The sequence below is a fragment of the Chiloscyllium punctatum genome, chromosome 39 (assembly GCF_047496795.1).
Source record: "Chiloscyllium punctatum isolate Juve2018m chromosome 39, sChiPun1.3, whole genome shotgun sequence".
Lineage (NCBI taxonomy): Eukaryota > Metazoa > Chordata > Chondrichthyes > Orectolobiformes > Hemiscylliidae > Chiloscyllium > Chiloscyllium punctatum.
In genome coordinates, this window is record NC_092777.1 from 45,719,766 (window position 1) to 45,738,243 (window position 18,478).

Consider the following 18,478-nt stretch of genomic DNA (forward strand, 5'->3'; position numbering starts at 1 on the left):
AAATTAGAATTTCAGACATTAGCTAGGAACAGTAGTGATACACAGGGCATATTGTGCCATGTTCTTGAATTGACTGCTGATTATACACCTATGAGTTAATGTTCCACTTTTTTTTTGTAATGTATCTTTTTTACCAGGGAAATGCACAACTAAAGGTAGAATTAGTGCAGCTGGAGTAAGATATTTTGGAATAAGAAAGGATCAAAGGATTAAAGACGAGAAATAGAGGCCCTGGGATAATGGTAAATAGGATTAAACAGTAAAACTGGAGAAGGCTGCAGGTGACAGGGGGAGAGGAATCAGAGAACAGAGTAATTTTACACTCCCGCAAAAAGAAAGAGGACACCTCAACAACCCGCTTACACGGAAGGCTATCACATGTCACCTGGTTTTTCATCTGAAATACCGCACGAGAATTCAGAGCGACAGGTAGGTGGTGAGCTAAGCAGAGCGATGTTTCTGAGAGACTGGGCACGCTGGTGTACAAAAGTGAACTGAAAAAGAATTATAGAAGGAAGGATATTACAACCGATTAACTACGTTTGAAGAAACGTGTCCACTGGAACGCGAAGGAAGGAAAGGAAACACACAAAAGGACCACTGTTCCACATAAAACTCCTTTTGTTGTGCCAGCAAGCTCTGCTATTAATTACAAAGCATTGGCAGTTTATTAAAATCTGTGAGCCTATAATCCACAGCATGAACGATTAGAGCAGCCTGCAGCATCTGGGACAAGTACAAAAAAAAGCCAATCTGAAGTACGAAGTCTTCAGAACATGACAATTATTTTCTGAGGTACCTCTGGATGATTGCAATTAAAAGATTTACCAAAGCATTGTGTAGGTAAGTGAAGAGGTTTGGGAACTGGGACATTGAAGCTGACGTCAGTGACTGCTTCTCGCGGATTTAGGTGTTTTAGATATTTGGTCCACTACAAATCTGTCAGGAGCAGATCTAAACAAAAGTGCCTCTGTTGCTTCCAGTTCAGAGTTATTGCAAAAATAAACATTCAGAAGTTTCACAGTGAGAAGGAAATCAACCTGAAAGAACAAAAATGCCCACAAACGGTACCCACCAAGCTTTACGGATCCAGTTTGGCTTAATTAATTGTAGCAATAAGTACCTTACAGCAGAGGCGTTTGGTTTCAAAGTAAATGCATCTGGTGTCAGTCTGAAGAAGAAGCAAATCTGGATGCTGGAACAGGATGAAGGGAACAACTCAGTGGTCTTTTTCAAGAGCCACCTTGGGCGGTACCTGTTGGCTAATAAGGATGGCAATGTGTCATGTGAGGCAGAGAAACCTGACACTGACTGCAGATTCACCGTTATTGCCCATGCCGATGGCAGATGGACTCTGCAGTCTGAACCTCACAAACGGTACTTTGGTGGATCTGAAGACCATCTCTCATGCTTTGCACAGACTATCACTGAGTCCGAACTTTGGTCCATCCACCTCGCCAGCCACCCTCAAGCCAACCTTCTAAGTGTCAGTCGCAAAAGATATGCCCATCTGTCAGCCCAAGAAGGTGAGCTATCAGCTGACAGTGACATTCCTTGGGGTGTGGATGCTCTCATCACCTTGATTTACCAAGAGAAAAAGTACAGCATCCAAACCTGTGACAATAGGTTTCTCAGAAATGATGGAAAGCTGATTAAGAAACGTGATCAGGGCACTGACTACACTTTGGAATTTAAAGCTGGGAAGATCGCCTTCAAGGATCATGAAGGAAAATACTTGAGTGCAATGGGACCAACTGGTATGCTAAGATCCGGACGAAATTCCAAGCCTGGTAAAGATGACCTTTTTGATCTGGAGCAGAGTCATCCTCAAGTGATTTTACGAGCTTCAAATGGCCGCCTGGTGTCCATCAGACAAGGTGAGGAGCTTGGGCAGAGTGGTAATGTCCCTAAGGAGGCTACGGTTCAAATCCCATCTGCTTCAGAGGTGTGTAATAGCATCTCTAAACAGGTTGACTAGAAAATATCTCAACTGCAGCTAAAATCATTAAATTTTAGATTGCATGTTTACAAGGGAATATTATTCTTCCTATGAATTTATTTGTGAAAGTTAGTACTTAATCAATCATTGCAGTATATAAGGAGAAAGTAGTACATTCCTCCTTCTGGGAGATGTTAAAATGTTTCTAATAACGCCCTAGGAAATGGAGTCTTTTGATTCCAATTAAATATTTTGAAAAGTAATGCAACCTATTTGCCAAGTTAAATGTTGTAGACCTATACAGGCAAACAAAAAAAAACAATTTGGAATGCATTCTGTTTCTAGAAATCCATGCTTAAAATTTACTCTTTTACATGATGCAGTAGGTTCTACTTTTTCTTCTTGATTTACTGGAGCTAACCTTTGTTAGGAGCTTTAAAGAAGGTCTCTGAAGACTGGTAGACCATTAACTAGTCTCAGGAATTTTCTTCTCTATGCTGTTCTGAATAGATTTTGTATATTGTAGAGGTTCTGATAAGGCATATTCCAATGACAATAAACATTTGAAAGAATCATGTATTGTCACATTTAGGCTTGCCTGGATTAGAGTGGTACTGGAAAAGCAGAGCAGGCCAGGCAGTATCCGAGGAGCAGGCAAAAGCCCTTCTTCAGGAAAGAGGCTTGCAGCCATTGACTGGAATGTGAAATTGCACATTTCCTGGCAGTGAATTAATTCTCACTTTTTAAACAAATTTTGTAAACCTTGATCTATTCATTAAAAATATGTTGGACACAATGGTAAAACTTGCATGATAGCATAGTTGGGATGCCTGAATACTGTTGAATCTTGACTGGTGAATGCCCAATCCTCCAAGTGTGCAGCAGCCAGTATGTACCCCATTTCTAATGTTCATATACAATAAATAGTAACCAAGGCAAGGTTTTGGAGGAAGACTGCTCTGTCTGGAGGTAGATCACAGCGTCAACAATTCCACAGATATCAATTGTTTAATGAGATTAACATTGTATGAAATTTAAACAAGACTTATGCAGCATAAATAGCATTTCACTGAAAATCGACTTCAGCAGTTCAAACAGCTCTTTCCCTACATGTAGTTTCCCCTTCTAAAACAACTTTATCATGACAAAATTTGTGGTTGAAAATATAAAGGAGCGGCTTCTGTCTTTGATTCCATTTAATTACATGGTCTCAGTAGGAGGACTCTTTATTAATTTAGTTCTGGCTACACCAGCACCATTAGTAAGCCACTGAGAACTTTCTCCAAGAAGAGATATCAGAAAGTGCAATAGAAGATTGACAGGACAAATTGACTTTGCTGGAGATCTCTTGGAAGTATCACTATGGCAATGATTTGAAAAAAATCCTGATCTTCTCTTCAGACCACAATCCTATCAAGGTCCCCTAGGTGGATCCTCTACTCCTGTTAAAATGGTAGGTACACCCCTGTTTTATGAAGTGTATCCTATTTAACCCATGATGGATTGTTCTGATAGCTGGCAAACTGGTAATCCCTGATGTTGGTCTCTCCTGACCTCTGTTATACCAATGAGCTTGTTGGCCATGGGGGCCTCACATGTTCCAAAATATCCTATAATTACCGTGCAGGGCCCTCAGCCCTCTATATCTGGGCATCAGCCAAATTTCCAATGCTCTCTTCACATTCTTGACCAATTTTTATCATCTTTAGGTAGTGGAATTCAATTCAATTTAGCTCATGTAAACAGGGATGGATTTAATTCAGAAATGAACATTATAGTATTTGTGACACACCTTGTTATCACATTATTTGAAACTCTGGGCTGAATCTTATGATTTTTTGGCAAAGAGAAAATTGCATTGTGTTCTTTGGATGATTGTTCACTGTGAGGCCTAATTAGTTTTCTCATCATATCTTACCAAACATACTTTATTAATTACCTACCCTGCCTCTATAGCATCCCTCATGTCTGATTCCAGCCCCATCCTAACACCTGCCGATTCCAGAACAACCTGCCATTGCACAGGTATCCCAGAATTAACTGGTGTCCCTTAAGCCCATGCCATCCATAAAAGCCAGTTGTGCATCAGACAAGCACTGTCTTTCAGAGTTCCTGACATTTGACCCAAACATGGCAGACTTGGAGTAATCAGTGTTCCAACATGCTGCAGGGATCTGGAGGTCCTACTGGATAGGATGATGCAGAAACAGGGTTTACATGGAAACAGAGAAGATAGGAGCAAGAATAGGCGATTCGACCCCTCAACCCTGCTCCCCCATTCAATATGATCATAGCTGATCATCAGGAGCTCAATATCCTAAACCGTGCCCCAATGTCCTGAGATCCCTTGAGCCACAAGAGGAATATTTAATTCCTTTTTGAAACACAATGTTTAGGCCTCAACCTTAGTGGTAGTGAACTCCAGACTCACCACTCTCTGGGTGAGGAAATGTTTTCTCACCTCAGTCCTAGATGATTTGCCCCTTATACTTAAACAATGACTCCTGGTTCTGGAGACCCCAACATCCTTCCTGCATCTAACCTGTCTAGTCATTGACTCATACAATTGGCCATTATGTCTAGCCAACCAACAAACACAAAACTGTACTAATCCCATTTACCTGCACTTGGTCCATAGCTACTATGCCCTGTTATTTTAAGTGCTTGTCCAGATGCTTTTAACCATTGTGAGAGTACCTCCTTCCACCATGCTCTCAGGCAGCAGATTCCACATTACAACCACCCTCTAGTCCTATTTGAATTTTATAGGTTTCTAGTCCTTCATCTTTCAAAACTCCATTTTATATAAACATAACTGACTCAATCTCTCCTCATACAGCAGTCCCTCCACCCTAGGAATTAATTTAGCAAACTCTCCTTAAAACAGGAGACTAAAACATTCCAGGTATGGCCTCATCAATGCCCTGTATCAAGACATCCTTGTTCCTGTATCAGAATCCTTTCCCTTCATTTCTGGAATGAAGTGCTTCTGCCCAAAACATTGATTCTCTGCTCCTTGGATGCTGCCTGACCTGCTGTGCTTTTCCAGCACCACACTCTCGACTCTGATATCCAGCATCTTGCAGTCCTCACTTTCTCCCCATTACCAATGTCATAGTCATTGACCTATAATTCTTTGCTTTCTCCCTATCTCTCTTTTTAAGTAATGGGATTACAGTATCTGCCCTCCAACCTGTATGAACTATTCCAAAATTTAAAGAATCTTGGAAGATGACCACCAATGCATCCAGTATTCATAGGGCCACTTCCTTAAGTGCACTTAACGATTTTCCTCTTCATCCAGGACCAGCAGTGAAGACCACAACTCAGAACATGCCAGCCCAGTCCAATACACAGTCAAACTGGATGGCAGGCTACCCGACATGTGGCCCCTCGTCCCTTTTAGAACATAGAATATAGAACAGTATAGCACAGGAACGGGCCAGTCAGTGTGCCATGACTGTGCTGACCATAATGCCATTCTAATCTAATCCCATCAGCCTGCCCACACTCTGTGTCCTTCTGTTCATTGCCTGGTTATGTTTCTGTCTAAATGCCTCTTAAACTTTATGATCATATCTGTTTCTACCACCTTCCCTGGCAGCGCATTCGAGGGACCTACTGCCTTCTCTGTCAAAAAACTTTCCTCACACATCTCCTTTAAACATTGCTCGTCTCGCCTTAAACCTATGTCCCCTAGTATTTGACATTTCCACCCTGGAAAAAGACTCTGACTATCCACGCTATCCATGCCTCACATAATTTTATATCTTTCTATCAGGACCTCCCTCAGCCTCTGATGCTCTGCCAAAAACAATCCAAGTTTGTCCAACCTCTCTTACAGCTAATAAACCCTGCTCACCATGTCAAGATTTCTCAACATCTAGCTTGTTTGACTTAAGTTTAAGTTAAGAAGCTGCTTATTAACTGTTAATGGCGTGTTTCTGCCATTAACAAGGCATTTAGAGTCATAGAGATGTACAGCATGGAAACAGACCCTTCGGCCCAACCTGTCCATTCCGACCAGGTATCCCAACCCAATCTAGTTCCACCTGCCATCACCCAGCCCATAAACCTCCAAACCCTTTCTATTCATATACCCATCCAAATGCCTTTCAAATGTTGCAATTGTACTAGCCTCCACCACTTCCTCTGGCAGCTCATTCCATACACGTACCACCTTCTGCATGAAAACGTTGCCCCTTAGATCTCTTTTATGTCTTTCCCCTCTCACCCTAAATCTATGCCCTCTAGTTCTGGATTCCCCCAGTCCAGGGAAAAGACTTTGTCTATTTATCCTATCCATGCCCTTCATAATTTTATAAACCTCTATAAGGTCACCCCTCAGCTTCCAATGGTCCAGGGAAAACAACCCCACCCTATTTAAACTCTCCCAGGAGCTCAATTTCTCCAACCTTGGCAATATCCTTGTAAATCTTTTCAAGTTTCAGAACATCTTCTGATAGGAGGGAGACTAGAATTGCACGCAATATTCCAAAAGTGACCTAACCAATGTCCTGTACAGCCACAACATGACCTCACAACTCCAGTACTCAATACGCTGACCAATAATGGGAAGAATACCATATGCCTTCTTCACTATCCTACCTACCTGCGACTCTACTTTCAAGGAGCTATGAACCTGCACTCCAAGGTCTCTTTGTTCAGCAACATTCCCTAGAACCTTACCATTAAGTGTATATATCCTGCTAAGATTTGCTTTCCCAAAAAGCAGTACCTCGCATTTATCTAAATTAAATTCCATCTGCCGTCCTCAGCCCATTGGTCCATCTGATCAAGATCCCGTTGTAATCTGAGGTAATCTTCTTCACTATCCACTACACCTCCAATTTTGGTGTCATCTACAAACTTACTAACTATATCTCCTATACTCACACCCAAATCATTTATTTAAATGACGAAACGCAGTGAAGCCAGCACCATCCTTGTGGTACATTACTGGTCACAGGCCTTCAGTCTGAAAAACAACCCTCCACCACCACCCTCTGTCTTTTACCTTTGAGCCAGTTCTGTATCCAAATGGCTCGTTCTCCCTGTGTTCCATGAGATCTAACCTTGCTAACCAGTCTCCCATGGGAACCTTGTTGAACGCCTTCCTGAAGTCTATATAGATCATGTTCACTGCTTTACCTTCATCAATCCTCTTTGTTACTTTGTCAAAAAACTCAATCGAGTTTGTGAGACACGATTTCCCATCCATAAAGCCATGTTGACTATCCATAATCAGTCCTTGCCTTTCCAAATACATGTACATCCTGTCTCTCAGGATTCCCTCCAACAACTTGCCGACCACCGACATCAGGCTCACCGGTCTATTGTTCCCTGGCTTGTCCTTACCATCTTTCTTAAATAGTGGCACCTTATTAGCCAACCTCCAGTCATCCGGCACCTCACCTGTGATTATCAATGATACAAATATCTCAACAAGTCGTTCAGTAATCACTTCCCTAGCTTCCCAAAGAGTTCTAGGGTACACCTGATCAGGTCTTGGGGATTTATCCACTTTTGTGTTTCAAGACATCCAGCACTTACTCCTCTGTAATATGGACATATTTCACGATGTCACCAACTATTTCTCTACATGCTATACCTTCCATGTCCTTTTCCACAGTAAACGCTGATGCAAAATATTCATTTAGTATCTCCCCCATTTCCTGCTGCTCCACACAGAGGCCGCCTTGCTGATATTTGAGGGCCCCTTTTCTCTCCCTAGTTACCCTTTTATCCTTAATGTAAGAACCTTTGGATTCTCCTTAACTGTATTTGCCAAAGCTATCTCATGTCCCCTTTTTGCCCTCCTGATATCTCTCTTAAGTATACTCCTACTGCCTTTATACTCTTCAAAGGATTCACTCGATCTATCCTGTCTATACCTGACATATGCTTCCTTCTTTTTCTTAACCAAACCCTCAGTTTCTTTAGTCATCCAGCATTCCCTATACCTACTAGCCTTTCCTTTCACCCTAACAGGAATATACTTTCTCTGGACTCTCGTTATCTCATTTCTGAAGGCTTCCCATTTTCCAGCCATCCCTTTACCTGCGAACATCTACCTACAATCAACTTTTGAAAGTTCTTGTCTAATACCATCAAAATTAGCCTTTCTCCAATTTAGAACTTCAACTCTTAAATCTGGTCTATTTTTTTCCACCAATATTTTTGAACTAATAGAATTATGGTCACTGGCCCCAAAGTGCTCCCTACTGACACCTCAGTCACCTGCCCTGACTTATTTCCCAAGAGTAGGTCAAGTTTTGCACCTTCTCTAATAGGTACATCCACACACTGAATCATAAACTTTTCTTGTACATACTTAACAAATTCCTCTCCATCTAAACCCTTAACACTATGGCAGTCCCAGTGTAAATTTGGAAAGTTAAAATCCCCTACCACAACCACCCTATTATTCTTACAGATAAATGAAATCTCCTTACAAATTTGTTTCTCAATTTCCCTCTATTAGGGGGTCTATAATACAATCCCAATAAGTTGATCATCCCTATCTTATTTCTCAGTTCCACTCAAAAACCTTCCCTGGATGTATTTCCGGGAATATCCTCCTTGAGTACAACTGTAATCCTATCCCTTATCAAAAACGCTACACCCCCTCCTGTCTTGCCTCCCTTTCTGTCCTTCCTGTAGCATTTGTATCCTGGAATATTAAGCTGCCAGTTCTGTCCATCCCTGAGCCATGCTTCTGTAATTGCTATGATATACCAGTCCCAGGTTCGTAACCATGCCCTGAGTTCATCTGCCTTCCCTGTTAGGCCTCTTGCAAATAAATGCAGTTTAACTTATTAGTCCTACCTTGTTCTCTGCTTTGTCCCTGCCTGCCCTGACTGTTTGACTCACTTCTTTTATAAACTGTACCAGTCTCAGACTGATCTCTTTCCTCACTATCTCCCTGGGTCCAACCCCCACCCCCAACCTTGCTAATTTAAATCCTCCTGAGCTGCTTTAGCCAATCTCCCTGCCAATATATTAGTCCCCTTCCAATTCAGGTACAATCCATCTTTCTTGTCCAGGTCAGTTCTACCCCAAAAGAGATTCCAATGATCCAAAAATGTGAATTCTTCTATACACCAGCTCCTCAGCCACGCATTAATCTGCTCTATCCTCCTATTCATACTCTCATTAGCTCATAGCACCGGGGTTAATCCAGATATTACTACTCTCAAGGACTTCCTTTTTAAATTCCTGCCTAATTCTCTATATTCTCCCTTCAGAATCTCATCCTTTTCCCTTCCTATGTTGTTGGTTCCGGTGTGTACAATTACCTCCTGTTAGGCCATCTCCCCCTTGATGAACATTCTGCGCCCTCTCTGAGAATCCTTGGTCCTGGCACCAGGGAGACAACTCACCATTCTGATTTTTCGCTGCAGGCCATAGAAACATCTGTCAGTGCCTCAGATTAGAGAGTCCCCTAACACAATTGATGTATTGATTCATTTCCAGTCCCAGGCCTTTTAGCTCCATCTCGGTAGATCCTAGTGACTTCTCAGTGCAAATATGACTGACACTGATACAATAGCCTGGCTTTGATTTCTCATAGCTTTCACTTGCACAGCTATGACTTCTGGACAGAGGGAAATGGGTCTGGGTGCGTTACTCTTCAGAGTGTCGGTGTGGACTTGATGGGATGAAGGGCCTATTTCCACACTGTAGGGAATCTAATCTGATTATAGAGGGACTACCTGCTCCCAGGTTAAGCACTTCCACCCAAAGAATAAAGTTCCTCTACTCCAACTCAACAATGTGCCCAATCTAAGTACCCCTACAACACTAGAATCTTCCACTTTTCCTCATACTAGAGGGCAAGCATTTAGGGGAAGAGTGGGACATTCAAAAGAAATGTGAGAGGCAATTTTATTTAAATAGAGAATGATAGGTGTTGAGAATGTGCTGCTCGAGGTGGTGGTGGAGGTAGATACGATTAGGGGCGTTTAAGGGACTTTTAGATAAGGACATGAATAAGTAAGGAATGGAGGGCTATGGACCCTGGTTCAGCAGAAGGGATCAGTTTAACTTGGTGTCATATTTGGCACAACATCATGGGAAGAAGGGCTTGTTCTTGTACTGTACTATTCTAAATTCTATGTTCTAAGCAATGTTGCCAATCAATGCCACATTAGGGGCGAGTCAGTGCTATCGGCTTATGACTTGTAGATTTGTTGACCAAGGCTGCCCAACTCATTTGATACGTTCTACAGAATGCACACTCATAATAGGTTTTCAGTTAAATTGAAGTAAGATTGTAAAAACATTTTCTAAAAATGATTAGTAATATCTTCTCCAGTTATTTTTGCATCATTATGCAGGGAATTTTTATCAACTGAAATTTGAAAAACTGTTGCAACTGCAAGGGACATTTTGGACATTTTCAAGGTTATGAAGAAAACAGCAGCTTTCAGTTTAAAGGGACAGACAGCATTTTACAGGAATAATCCATACTTTAATTACTGAAGAGGCTTCATATTTAGCCACTGACCCATTACAAAGGGGTTTTCCATACGCCATAAATGTAGAAGTCAACTGGGTCATGTCAATATTTTTCCCTTTTTTAACCCCTCACCTGCAGCCATCTACACCTGTTCACATCTTGTAGTTAAAATCCTGCCAAAGCATCAAAGCTCTGGTTGAATCAGCAATGGCAGACACAAAGGTTCTACTGTCAGTGATTCTACATCAGAAGGAAATTTCTGTCAGGTTTTTCAGTGCTGTGTGGAATTTGGAGTTGAAACCAATTGTTGGAGACAAGAAGGAGAGCTTTACTATGGATCAAAAGAATAAAACTTAACCTGGGAGTATTTGCTGTTCATATTGGTTTCCCACAGTACAAAGTTTTATGGTCCAAACAGTGACAACCCTGTCATCTGGTTTGATATGTTTTTCAAGTTATTTCTACCCAGAAAGTGAAATGAATACACAGACTTTCTAATTTTAATGACAAACTCATTTAGCTAACTAGTTGCACTTCATACTGGAAATTGTCCTGAGACTTTAATCATAATCAAGTCTAATGCTGCCTCAATTTTATATTGACATATGTGTATTTTGCAACAGGGATCACAGCAGAGGGAGGCAAGGTGTAACTTTCATATTGTCAGTTTACTGGAATCATCCCAGACAGTAAACCTGCTTTCTGTATGCTTCCTTCAGTACATTGTAGAAGCAAGGGAGGATGTAATTGTCTCCATGTGGGCGGTACTTTTATAAGCATTGGTAGATTATTCCAGAGAGCAGATCTGTAGCGCTGAGAGCAACAAACGTATTAATGATAAATTCTCCACGATATTTAGTACAGGTTAACCTGTTGATCTTGCAATTGAGATGTATGGAGCTTGGCCTCAATGAAAAAGACTAGCAAAATAGTATTGTTTGAAATTTGAAATAAACCTAAGTTGGAAGAGAGCTAGCCATTGAACACAGATTACCTGGTGATTTTTTTCAACTCTACTATTACAGCCTATTTTTAAAATTGATAAATAGAATTGGCATTTTATAATGGGACAGTCACTTTTGACCATCTAAAGTCCCTGAGAAGAAGTCAGAACTTTCCATTTTAAATCATTTTCTTAATCTAATATGCCTCCGTGCCTTTTGATGTGGAGATCTGGCACCATTTAAGATTTTCTGTGATTTTTCATCAATGGCAGGTAAATTAGAACACTAGCAATGAGTGCATCCATCCTAGGTTGTTTTATGACTTTGAAAAATGTGTCAACTCTGGAACAAACGAATTACAAAAATCCATTGCCATTTATCTCACCAATGCCTCCAAATGTAGATTTGGCTTTCTTGTAGTTCAGACATTCTACCCTCTCTTTAAAGAAATATAGCATCCACAGCAATTTGAAGTGTCAGCCAATGGTTAGGAAAGCTTAAATTTTGCCTGCAAGGAAAATCTATCCTTTCATTATTACATTCACCCATTCATTATCATATCTAATGTTTCTCATTTGCAATTTTATTATTGTTACTGGCCTAAGAAAGAAGCCATACTTACATAGAACCTCATCAAAGACCTCACATCTCAAACTACAAATATAATAAATTACTTTGCTGTACAGTTGGTCTTAAGATGCAGTAGAGGTAAAAACAATGACTGCAGATGCTGGAAAGCAAATACTGGATTAGTGGTGCTGGAAGAGCACAGCAGTTCAGGCAGCATCCAACGAGCAGCGAAATCGACATTTCGGGCATTCCTGATGAAGGGCTTTTGCCCGAAACGTCGATTTCGCTGCTCCTTGGATGCTGCCTGAACTGCTGTGCTCTTCCAGCACCACTAACCACTAGTTATATTGTGGACAGAAAGTTGCCAAAAGTAGCAATAAAATGAAAGAGCAATTCATTTGTCTTTGATAATGTTATTTGAGGAAAGAATGTTGAGTTAGATATCAGAAAAGCTGATTTTATAATATCATTGCATCACAGCTCATCGAGAAAGTGACACCTCAAGCAATGCAACACTGCAGTTCTGCATTAAGATGTTGACCTAAACTATGCTGTGGATGTCCTAGCATTAATATGGTGGCCAAATAGTCAATTTTCTGTGTTGTATCATTCTATGAGTGAAGCTTGAAGCCATGACTTCCTAGTTAGAGCTGCAAGTGTCACACTCTGCACAAATTGACACTTCTAGTGTAATATTAGTTGATGGTTCCACGATAAAAGAGATCAAAATAAGCTATGAAGAAGCTATACATTTAAAGAGAAATGAGCTAATTGATTCGAGAGGCAGAGACTGGGAAAATTGGATTAGGCTGGTGTTCCTAAGTGCCCCTTTGTCCTCTTAATGAAAGATTAGGATCCCTACCTCACATAGTGACCAACTGAGAGATCCAATGGGACAGCTTTGGTAGAAGATTCTGCTTTTTACGTAGTCTATTCAGGCAGTCTGTGGGTCACATGATTTTCTGATTTCCGCGCCCCCCCTCCACCATCACCACCACCACCACCAAAAATCACAACCCACTCTGAGCCATTGGGAGGTTGGTCAGCAGAATTACAAATGCTAAATTACCTTGGAGCTCATTTCTGCATCAGGAGTGAGCATTAACTCAACTTTTGTTTCAGGATTCCATTTCAAATTTGTCACTCTAGTTTTGCACTCGTAAAAATGTTTAGTTAGAATTCGCTGTCTTCATCTAATTCTCTTTACTTTTCTCTTTGTCAAGCAGTACCTTGTCAATGGGCTTTATGAAGGTCTGTGTGGACTGTATCTACTGCATGTCCCATTTTCCACACTTGTTTCCTCCTCCAATTATGCAGGTTTGCCAAGCACAATCATCCCTTTTGAAATACATGTTGGCCATATCAAATTAGTTTCTCTAGTTCATCTAGATATATTTTAATTTTACTTTTCATTAAAAACTCTACAAGTTTCTCTACCACAGATGTTAAATTAATCAGTCTATGATTAGTTATACCTTAAAATTTATAAAATGTTGGCTGCACTCTATTTCCTCTGCAATAGAGACATCACTAAATAGAGATGTGAAATATAATTTCTAGGCCTTTCTAATTGACTCACTCATTTCTCTTCAGAATTCTATCATGCTTCCCTTTAGGCCAAAGCACTGCCTTCCATTAGCATGACTATCATCTATTCGTCAGAGAATCTAACCATTAACCATTAGCAAATTCTAATGTAATCATTAAACTCAATCATCTCCCATGTTACTTTTAATAATTTTCTCTTTAATACTATTCTTATAATACACCACTTTTTTGTAAAAATAATACTCATTTCCTTTCAAACATTCTTATCCTACCATTGTTCCCTTTTTATCACTTTTCTCAATTTAAAAAAAAATATTATTGCTATTGTGCATATAGACCTCATAGGTCATCTTCAATTTTAAATGGTTTCTAATCTTATTTTTCATCCATGGTATTGTGAATGACTAACAGCTTCCATAATTTTTAGTGGCATGTATTAACTCATGACTTCCCATTGTTGTTCAACAGATATGTGTGCTAATCTCACTAACCCTATTGTGGTTAGCTCACTCCTCACCTTTTTAAAATCTGTGCTAATGCTGACCTTTTCCTTTTCTAGGTAAAATCTTACATTGTGTAAATTTAAGATCACTATTCTCAAGGTGCTCACCCCTATTCAGCTTAACTCACTAACCTGTTTCATTGTATTTTCCGAATTGTTGTTATTATACACCACTGGAGCAAGCAGGATTGGAACTGAGGCCTCCTGGTTCAGAGTGGAGCACCACAAGAGCACTCAATTAAATCTGCTTCATTACTCATTAGATATCTAACTATAGTTGTGCCCTTGTAGACCTATGAACATGACTTACCAGCAAGACCAATTTTGTACAATACAGGTGTTGAGTTGTGACAGATTCACCCTTAATATATTATTTCACAAATATATCTGCTTGCAATTTCGTAGGACTAATATTAGGAATAAGTAGTGCAAAAAGGGATGGTTTGTTATTTAAAATTATATTGCATTATCTTGACAAATGGTATTTTAAGATTAACAAATTAAGTCCAATGTTTTTTTCCAAAAAGTTAACAAAGTCAGAAAATGCTGAAATGCACAATAGATCAGACAGCATCTTTACGGAGAAACAACTGACAAAGCCTGATCAAAGGTCTTTCACACAAAATATGAAGATGTCTTTTCTCCTAACATGCTGTCTGAACTGTGGTGGCTTTCAAGCACATTATTTTAAATCAAATGAGATCTCGATGTTCTTTTCCACCTTTGTTCATGTAGGCCTTTATAAAGTCTTCTCCCACCTGTCTCTTCATGCCAGTATTTCCAAGTGGACATTGTGATATTAAGATCAATAGACTTGTTAATAAATCGATGTGACTTTTAATTATTTATTGAAATATGGAGGACAGGCAGTCAGTTCACTTTGCATTTACATACACCTGTAGGAAGACAGAAAACAGTCCATACTCTCAGCAACATGCCCAACTCTTCACAGTCCTTCAGCTCACTCTGAAGGGATTTTATTTGGATGCCTTTTCTCCTTGAATCCTTCACTCTTACGCCATAATAGTGGGGCTAATTCATCTCTGCCACCTGCTGATCTGTGATAGTTGTTGAAGATTTAAGAAGAGGGAAATTTGCATGGCCTGAGTGTTTGTTAAATAATAATTTGTTATATTAGAAAAGAAAAATTCTGCTCTATGCCCTATATATTGGGCTTAGCAGCTTTTTAAAAGATGACAACATCTTGTGATCTAAAAGTCAAGAATAATGAGGGGCTGTCGGGGTAGTGGAGTTAAGGCCACAATTAGGTCATCCATGATCTTATTTGAAAGCCTGAGCATGCTCAGTGTGCTAAATAGCCTGCATCTGCTCGTATTCCTTATATCCCTTCCTGCTGTGATTCATAGAAATGCTAGACACCAAAATGCACTGGCATTTCTTCCACCTAATGTTACAGAGGTGCAAATGACAAGAAATATGGAATGAGTGGGAAGACCATCTCTTGGAAAGCTGTCCACCTCCCCCGTGTGTACCTCCCACAGATCCTAATGTACAGTTACTTTGAGCTTTAGCGAATGCAGCAAATGCTGAAACCACCTAGGAACTCTCACATCATCACAGCATGAGTTGCAACTGCCCTGTCATTATAATGCTTTTACACTGTACGAAATATAAAATTGTACACATATAATGTAGTGTACACAGTAAGTCTAACTATTCATCCTGCTGTGACACACGTTTTCACAAAAAGTGGGAAAGGATTTATCAAATGATTTCTGTATTTCTCAACTGGTTCCTTCCATCCTTGATTCCTCATATCAACGTTCCCTAAGGTGCCTCTTCTCTTCATGTTTATTTGGGAAATGCATTGTCATTTGAGGGCCAAAGGAAAAAGTAAATGAGCTATCACAAATCTTCATTCCCAGCATGGAGTTGTATTGATAGAGTTCAGTGGATAAGAGAATCGAGCCTACAGTACTATGGTCCTGTTTCCCATTTTATTTTGTTCATGTTTTTGCATCATCTTGCTATTTTGTTTTAAAAGGTTCAAATAATAGTCTAAAACAAGGATAATTCCTGTTGGTTCTGGTTTTTATGCTTTTCATACTATTCCTTTGGAGAATACAGTGGGGCCATGGGTAGATTACCAAGCTGATTAAGAGTCTGACAGGCCATGATGTGAACATTCCTTCCAATGCCGTAACCGTCTTCAATCAGCTGATGGGACATGCACTGTTGTCTCTCCAATGTGGACTACTTGAGCACAAATCATTCTGGACTTTGGAATTTTCTGGATTATAAAATGACATTAGGATGTCTAAATACAAGTGTAAGAACTTGCAAAGAAAGACATTTACCTGAAACATGATTTGGAGATGCCGGTGTTGGACTGGGGTGTACAAAGTTAAAAATCACACAACACCAGGTTATAGTTCAACAGGTTTAATTGGAAACACACTAGCTTTCGGAGCGACACTCCTTCATCAGGTGATAGGGATTGAGCCCTCCACTATCACCTGATGAAGGAGCGTCGTTGGACTATAACCTGGTGTTGTGCGATTTTTATCTGAAACATGTAACAGTGATAAAACACCATAAAGCTGTTTTATTTATCTAAAAACTGCATTACTCGTGCTTCTTCTCCCAAGGAACTATATTAAATGATGCTGTGAGTTGCATGGCTTTGTTCAAAACATTAGAGCTTAAAAAAACACTGATTCTCTGTGCATCAGGACAGAATTCTGGACTGGTGAAGTTGAAGTGAATTGAGAAATGTAAAAATAAAATCCAAGAGTACTGTTGTGAACATGCTTAACCAATACTCAAAATTACACTTTTTCATACATATTAGCGTAAAAACAACACTCATTCATTAAATAGTTTAACAGGCCTACAACCAGATTCATAATGAGAAAATGCATATAACTTTGAAAGATTAGAAATCCATTGCATTTTATGCAACAATCAGCCCCATTAATGGCTGTAGAATTCTAATTTTTTTTTCTGTTTCAGTGTATCCAATACAAAATTGTTATTAGTCTTTACTTCTGGCATTATTCTAGCTTAATTTGGTCATAACAGTCCCTCATGGACTTTTCAATATTAGTTTATTTACGAACTAAGTCAGAGATTAGGAGCCATGGTTGAGGCAGAATGGGTTCATTTGTCCCAATGGACACTGGTGGAACAAATTAGTGATTTCTACAGAGACAAGCATTCTGGTTCATGGAAGAAAAATAATAAAAGAAAGACTTACATTTACCTTTCACAACTACCAGATGTTGCAATGTTTTTTCAAAATAATTGAAGAACTGTTCTGAAGTGCAGTCCCTGTTGTAATGTAAGGAATGCAGCAGCTGATTGCAAGTTCCTACAAACAGCAGTGTAATAATTACCACTTTTCTTTTGTATGATGTTATTTCAGAGATAAATTTTGGTCAGGGCATTGAGAAAACTCCCCTGCTTCAAAATAGTGTTGTCGAATCATTTACATTTACCTGATGTCTCAGTTTGACTTCTCCTGAAAAGGTAGTACTTCCAACAGTGTAGCGCACCTTCTGTATTGCACTAGAATGTCATTCTTGACTTCATTGTTCAAGATCTGAACTGGGACTTAAGCCCATAACTTATTGCTTCATAGAGGGAACAATACCCACTGAGTGACAGTGGATGATGATGAATGCTAAACCATTTTGTGATCACCTACAGTCTTTTGAGAACATGGATTTTTGCAGTCCAATGTCACTGAGTGCTTTTTTTAAGTAAATGGTACTCTGTGTTGCTGATCTTCCACATTCCATCTGATAGCTTTTAGGTCTGTGCCAATTAAATTACAAAAACCGATGATTAAAAGAGAATTGCTCTTTAGAAATTTATAGAGTGGTTTGTTTTTGCTCCTTTAGAAATCACTGCTTGACTTTGCAGCACCCTCCTACTCTTGTCACGCACTGTAATTCATCACACTGCTCCTGGCTAATGGTCGAGCCTTGGTCTGATGTGTAGAGAACAGGTTTGAAGGAAACAATAATATTCACATGTGCTACCGTGTGATAGTTGGAGAGCTTCATCACTTGCTTCTTCTCCATAGGATGGCAATATCTAATCTCCACATATAATAAAAACAAGTTTAAAATTTCATTTCCTTTACTTTTTGAAATAAGCAGATAATACAGTACAAATTACTGTCAGTGATGTTCATTGTACAAATGTTTAGTGTGCTCATTCAAGCTTGTTCTCTCCAATATTTTAACCTGTTAATGCCCCTGTTAGAATACAACAGACAAAAAATTGTTTTTAAGTAGATATATAGTCGAGCCTCATGCTGATCTGTAATGTAGTGTGTTAGAATGTGGATTCAATTTTCCTTTAAGAATTGCAAAATTATATCCATAGGGTATTGAAGCATGACAAAAACAAATGGCTTTTCCTGTTAATACGATTAAACCCTTCTCGACAAGAATCGTCTAACAATTACACTGAGGAAGTATTGTAACACTTGGCTGGAAGAACCTCTGAACAAGAGGAATTTTTTACATCATACACCCCAGAATCTT

The 18,478-nt window shown here is 39.6% G+C and overlaps 1 protein-coding gene across 3 annotated transcripts in view; it reads left to right on the forward strand.

The window, feature by feature from the left end:
* Positions 1-272: 272 nt before the first annotated feature.
* The window catches only part of fscn2b (fascin actin-bundling protein 2b, retinal), a 45,521-nt gene continuing 27,315 nt past the window's right edge, over positions 273-18,478 (forward strand). For all 3 annotated transcript variants that reach the window (XM_072558593.1, XM_072558595.1, XM_072558594.1), the window contains exon 1: positions 273-1,877. In XM_072558593.1, the coding sequence (XP_072414694.1) occupies positions 1,055-1,877 (823 nt within the window). In that variant the 5' untranslated portion in view covers positions 273-1,054. The remainder of the gene's footprint in view (positions 1,878-18,478) is intronic.